Raw genomic sequence first — 6,388 nt, 5'->3', positions numbered from 1 at the left:
TTCGTAAATCAACAAATGCACGAATTTGCTCCTGGTCGTCGGGTGTTCCTATGCCGAACCTGCGGCATCTCCATCTGCAAGGAAAGGAGCACTCGGACACGGCTAGGCGCCAAAGTAGGCGAGGCGATGGCTGTGTCTCAATTTCAGCCAGAACGTGAAAATAATAAAAATAACAGTAGATTAAAAAATCAATCTAATAAAAATAAGATTGGAACGACAAACCCGATTGAAGATTAGAGCCACTGAAATCAATAAGATTGATCTTGGCGTTTCTTCTGAAGTTGATTCCATCGCACTTTTCAACGGGTAATTCGACACAATCCCTACCTGGCGCGCCAACTGTCGAAACATGAATTCGGCAATAATAAAATGGGGTAGCGCACGAGACCTAAAAGTGGATGGATGCGGAGACAAAGGATTTAGACAGGTTCAGGCCCTCTCAATCATATGTACTCATGCCCCCTAGAGGGCCTCCTGCTCACCTTATATAGGATGGGGGCAGGATTACAAGATAGAAACCTTAATCAATACGGCATCGGTTTCCTAAATCTATTTTACAATATTATCAAATCAGGACTTTAGGCCGCTCCATAATATAAAAGGAAACGTAATACCTAAGTCATGATTTGTTACATATTCTATAGATATAAGCTATTCTTATGACTAGTCGGATAACCATGCCGTGTGGGTATGGGGTACCCATAATCTCCACATGGATGACATTAGCTAGATGGGTTATCCCAATTATTGTACTAATCATTATGATGAATAAGAGCAACACCGACTTCGGCCAATAGGAGTAGGGCTATTACCTATCAATAAGGGGCCCGAACCTATATAAAAATCCCTGTCTCTATCTCTTTTACCTCAATCTTGCATATACCCTGGTACCGAAGATCTACATACCATCCAAATACCCTAGTTGTGACCTCAAACGTCGACACATTGTTTCCCAAATATACTGCCGCAACGCGCGGGGTATCATCTAGTTCAATTGATGAGACAGCCAGTGCATGTGGCAATCCGGCAATATGCAAAGGAAGGATAGTGAGGGCTTGTTTAGATCCCCTAGCGAAATTTTACACTCTGTCATATTGAATGTTTGGACACATGCATAGAGTATTAAATATAAACGAAAAAAATAACTAATTACAGAGATTGCGTGTAAATTACAAAACAAATCTTTTAAGCCTAATTGCGTCATGATTTGACAATGTGGTGCTACAGTAAATATTTGCTAATGATGGATTAATTAGGCTTAATAAATTCGTCTCGCGGTTTACTAACGAATACCGTAATTAGTTTTATTATTAGATGATGTTTAATTCAAATGTGTATATGTGACAGGCACCCTGGATCTAAACAGAGCCGGACTTAATCTATGAGAGGACGAGAATTGCATGCATGCAACAGTACAGAGAGAGAGGGAGAGAGCCTAGCTAGCTACCATGCATGCACCGCATGATCCATATAATAAAGAGAATGAGATACTCGATCGTATATACCAGGAAAGATAGGCCGGCCGAATATATATAGCTAGCTAGCTAGCTAATAGAGTAGTAACAAACTAGTCATCGGAATCAGAGGAGCTGGAGCTGCTATTGTTTCGGCTGAGCGCGGCGGCCCTCCGATCTTGGATCTGCTGGCGTGGGTCGCGGAAGGACGACTGGGAGGATTGCCTGCTCCTTGGCGCCGGCGTGGGCTGCTGCTGCTTCTTGGCCTTGGCGTTGGCGGCCGCCTGCTCCTTCACCTCCCTGCACACCTTGTCGAGAATGCCGAGGAAGTCGCGCACGACGACGAAGAGGCGTAGGCCTTCGTCCTTGCCGGTGCTGCCGTGGAAGTAGTCGACGGTGGCGCGCACCAGGGAGCGCAGCCTCTTCTCATCCTCCAGCAGCCGGGTCACCTGCTCCTGCGACTGCTGCACGAAGGAGGCCAGCCGGCGTTGGAAGCCGCTGTCCTCCTCCAGGCTGCGCATGCCCGTGCTCAGGAACTCGTTGGCCTTAACCAGCCGGTGCCCCAGGCTGGCCACCGTGATGGTCAGCGCGTCCGCGTCGAAGCTCGCCGCCTTGCGCACGTTCTGCAGGTCGTCGCCCAGGCTGGACACCACGCCCAGCCCCAGCTGCCTGTACCGCTCCGTCTCGTCCTGCTCCTGCTCCAACGACGATGCGTCCACGCTGCTTCTGCCGCTGTTGCTGCCGATGCTGCTCTGGCTCTGGAGGAGGATCAGGTCGTCCGAGGAGGAGATGGAGCTGATGCTGCTCCCCCCGCCGCCGCCGCTTGCTGCCCTGGCGGCGCGGACGCCCTCGGACCGGATGATCTCCTGCACCACGAAGTGGAGCAGCGTCGTCTTGCCGTCCACGCCCTTGACGTCCGCCAGCTTGAGGAGGGTGTCCAGCTTGAAGGCCTGGGCGCCCCCGCGGAAGGTGCCGTCGTTCATGCGGTTCCCGGTCTTGAGCACGGCCTCCAGAAGCTTCTTGAAGAGGCGGCTGCCGCGGAGCTCCTCGCACGCGACCTCCAGGGTGGCGAAGGACTGCTCCACGGCGGCGGCCTCCTCCGGGAGAGCGGCCATGAAGAGGAGAGCGTCCAGGCGCTGGTAGAGGTAGGGGACGTCGATGATGGCGCGCATGAACTGCTCGGCGGGGCCCAGCTGCGCGGGCTCCCCGGCGTAGAGACGCAGACGCAGCTCCTCGTCGCTCGTGGGGCTCCACCGCACCAGAGTCTGGATCAGATCCGGAGGCAGATCGTGCCCTGCATTAATTGCATATATGTATGTATGTTCAAGTTCAAGTTCAAATTCAAATTCAATCCACCAAAAACTAGTGCGTACCTTCCATCACTGCAGCACGCACTTGTTCGGCTGAAACGCTGAGTGCCTTGAGTGATATTGCCAGATTCTGAGCCTTCTTGGGGTCCAGGATCCTAACGAACTGCGTCGCTTCCTTGCCGGACTCCTTCTTCGCATCGGTGCTCTTCTTCTCAGTGGACTGAGCCCCAAACAAGCTCTCGATCATCTCCTCGTTAAACCTATAAGTATATATACGTACAGTTAGATTAATTAATTACTAGTATAATATATATATATATATATATATATATATATATATATATATATATATATATATATATATATATATATATATATATATATATATATATATATATATATATATATATATATATATATATATATATTGAGAAGACCGACCGACCGACGAAAGTAATTAATATATGCTAGCTTACTGAAATGATCCCGCTTTGATCTGATCCCACACCATGGCTTGGTTTGGATTGGCAGTAACTTTGTCCCAGAAGAAGGGCTTAAGCTTCGCCTTGTTTGGGTCCGCTTGTGCAGCTGCCGCAGCCGCCCCCGGCGACTTCTTGAATGGCGGGGGACCACGTGCTCTCGGACCACCAGGCAGCGCCGGCGGTGGAGGTCCGCCACCTCCTCTGCCAGCAGCTCCCGGTGGCGGTGGAGGACCAGGACCAGGACCAGGAGGCCTCGGAGCAGCAGGAGCAGCGGGAGGAGGTGGAGGCGGTGGCCCAGAACCAGCCCCAGCTGCTGATGGTGATGGAGCAGGAGGAGGAGGAGCAGGAGCAGCGGGATGAGCAGGCGGAGGAGGAGGAGCGCCAGTGCCAGCGCCAGCGCCAGCGCCAGGAGGAAGTGGATGAGGTGGTGGTGGATGATGGCCGTGATGATGATGGTGAGAAGGAGGAAGAGGAGGAGGAGCCGGAGGCGGAGGACCTGCAGGTGGTGGCGGCGCTGCAGGTACCTGCCCTCCTCCTGCAGAAGCAACAGCAGCAGCAGCAGCAGAAGGTGCTATCGTTGACACCTTATTCTCGACGCGTCCAGCTCCGGCGATGGTGGTTATCTCGTGCGAGCTCATCCGCATGGCCTGCGATTGCATCGACACCTTGTTCATCGACATGGATCCTACACCAGCTGGCTTCCTTAAATTATAGTTTGTGGTGTTGTGATCACCAGCACCAGCGCCACCATGCAAGTGCTGCTCGCACTCCGCCGTCAACGCTCCCAGCCTGCTCACGTCGATCGTGGTGGCGCACGACTTCCGAGACGGACCGTCGCTCAGGTTCAGGCTCAGCAGCGGCTTCTCATCCCGTAGATCGTACGGCGACGACGAAGACTCTGAGTCACGACATGCGCAAAAGCAGATGCCAACCAGGGTAACCAATGCTACGCACGCCGCTGACAATCCAACCACCACCATACCACTACTGTCATCATCCTTCTTCTTTTTCGCTCCATGTTTCTCCTTCTTTATAACCGCCACCAACGGTCGATCACCGCCCATCTTCACTTCACTCATCCTGCCCGCCCCCGCCTGTCTTCTAACTTCTTCACCCATCATCCTCCTCCTACCATCATCATCCCCCCATAACTCCATCTCATTCACCTGTACCTGCCATACGTGCAATAATGATGCATCATATCATAATTAACTAAACAACACATATATCCATATATATAGGCATATATAGCTAGTGAAGTGATAAAATTAAATATATGAGTACATATATTATGCTAATTTATAAGTTTTCAGAAAATGACTGGTAAAAGGCTTTGTTTACATATATCGTACCTTTTCCTGCTCCATAAGCTAGCTAGTTATCAGAGTGGTTTCTCAAAAAAAAAGTTATCAAAGTGGTGCTATATACTTTAATTCATTTATATTAATTTGGCCAGCTACTTTGTTATATATATTTAAGTGCTACTACATTTCCATATATGTGATAAAAAATTTAAATTAGAATTTTCCCTTTTGCTTGGTTCGCGTGCATGTAGCCAGATTACACCGTTTATATATATATATATATATATATATATATATATATATATATCTTTAATTTCCTATTAAATGAGAGAGTATATATCCTAGTATATATGCAAATAACCATCGATTATTTACATAAGTTCAGAACTCTTTGAAATCATTGATTCTATATATACATGCATGCATGTTGATAATTCTGTGGCTAACTAAAAGTCAAAATTAAAATTCAACCAGACAACAACAAGAGGAATACGATCTAATTGCAACAAAATGAAAAGGTATATATGCATTATATATATTAATTATTGGTTCTTACCGATTCTTCTTCCAATAGATCAGGCAGATGATGCAGCGGTGAAGATGTTGACCAGAATAGGTGATTCCTGATGGCTCCAACGAGCTGCAAACCCTCCAAGTCTTTGGGTGTGAGGAGTAGCAAACAAACCAAGAAGGCCATGATCAACCATCTCAGCTTACTCATCGTGGCCTATATATATGATGAATATATATGATTTCCAATCTTTCCGACTGTTGCTCATAGATCAGCTTGCATTGTTCGATCACCTCCTCTTTGCCAACGCTGATAATTGATCAGAATTGTTCAAGTTTCAGCGGTGTATCTTGAGGCAAATCGATCTTTTGGCCAAAGTGTTGCTTGAATCGATCTGACGCTGCCTCTTCATGTCCCATGTAGATTGGTTTACGCTGGAATGTTGAGAATGAACAGAAAGAGTAATCGGGGAAACGGGGAGGTATCACAAGAAAACAAAATGAGAGATTTTCTCTGCACCATCGCTAGCTGATCCCACTATTTGATCGAACACAGGTAGTAGAAATAACAGAAACTGATATATATGGTCAGCTCAAACGACTTCAAAAATTAAACAGAAGAAAAACAAATCCAACTATCAACAGCATCAAATCAAAACGCCAATCCAGCTAAAAGAATGAGGAAGAGTACGTGATCAATTTTTTTACTGCCCTAGTTTTTTGATCATTGCTCTGGTACCTACATATCTATTTTTAGAAATTGCTCAAGTGGTTTATGTGTGAAAGGAGAGTGGGAGGGAGGATGCCTTAGACCAACAGGTGTATCGCCATCTATTTTTGGGAAATGTGCATGGCCTATGTACAAAGGAAAGAGGAGGTCCCCCTCAATACTAGGAGCAGAGCCACCATGAAAAAAGCGTCATGCCCAATAGGGCCACATCAGCCTACTCTTAATCTGCCTCTCAAACCAAAGTATTTGAAGGATATTCTCAAGAAGTTTGGGACAAGGATGCAAAACCCATCAAGACCCCTATGTCTACCAATGGACATCTTGACCTTGATGAAAAATGACAAAAGTGTGGATCAAAAGGTATACCGCTCCATGATTGGATCCTCATTTTACCTTTTGTGTATCTAGACCTGATATCATGCTTAGTGTGTGCATGTGTGCTTGCTTTCAAACGATACTTAAGGAATGTCATTTGATTGCCGTTAAGAGAATCCTTCAGTATTTTGTTCATACTCCTAATCTTGGCTTGTGATATCCTAAGGGTTGTGCCTAATCATGCCTCTATCTCTGACTCCAACTATGTCGGTTGTAAGGTTGA

At 47.2% G+C, this 6,388-nt stretch overlaps 1 protein-coding gene across 1 annotated transcript; it reads right to left on the bottom strand.

The window, feature by feature from the left end:
* Positions 1-1,280: 1,280 nt before the first annotated feature.
* On the bottom strand, positions 1,281-6,051 carry LOC4334883 (formin-like protein 18). Its single transcript, NM_001419041.1, has 4 exons — positions 5,107-6,051; positions 3,241-4,418; positions 2,828-3,024; positions 1,281-2,748 (listed from the first exon to the last, which is right to left on the bottom strand). Exons 1-4 carry the CDS (start codon positions 5,269-5,271, stop codon positions 1,568-1,570), a joined length of 2,721 nt encoding a protein of 906 aa, NP_001405970.1. The 5' UTR covers positions 5,272-6,051; the 3' UTR covers positions 1,281-1,567.
* Positions 6,052-6,388: the final 337 nt, after the last annotated feature.

The sequence above is a fragment of the Oryza sativa genome, chromosome 4, assembly GCF_034140825.1.
Source record: "Oryza sativa Japonica Group chromosome 4, ASM3414082v1".
Lineage (NCBI taxonomy): Eukaryota > Viridiplantae > Streptophyta > Magnoliopsida > Poales > Poaceae > Oryza > Oryza sativa.
The sequence above is the reverse complement of the archived record's forward strand: the minus strand, read 5'-3'. Positions and strand labels throughout refer to the sequence as shown.

Excerpts from the sequence above, each read along its gene's own strand:
- LOC4334883 (NM_001419041.1), bottom strand. The coding sequence starts at position 5,271 with ATGAGTAAGCTGAGATGGTTGATCATGGCCTTCTTGGTTTGTTTGCTA. Across the intron at positions 4,419-5,106 it reads ATCTATTGGAAGAAGAATCG|GTACAGGTGAATGAGATGGA; the intron begins GTAAGAACCAAT and ends CACGTATGGCAG. Across the intron at positions 2,749-2,827 it reads GCGTGCTGCAGTGATGGAAG|GGCACGATCTGCCTCCGGAT; the intron begins GTACGCACTAGT and ends CAATTAATGCAG.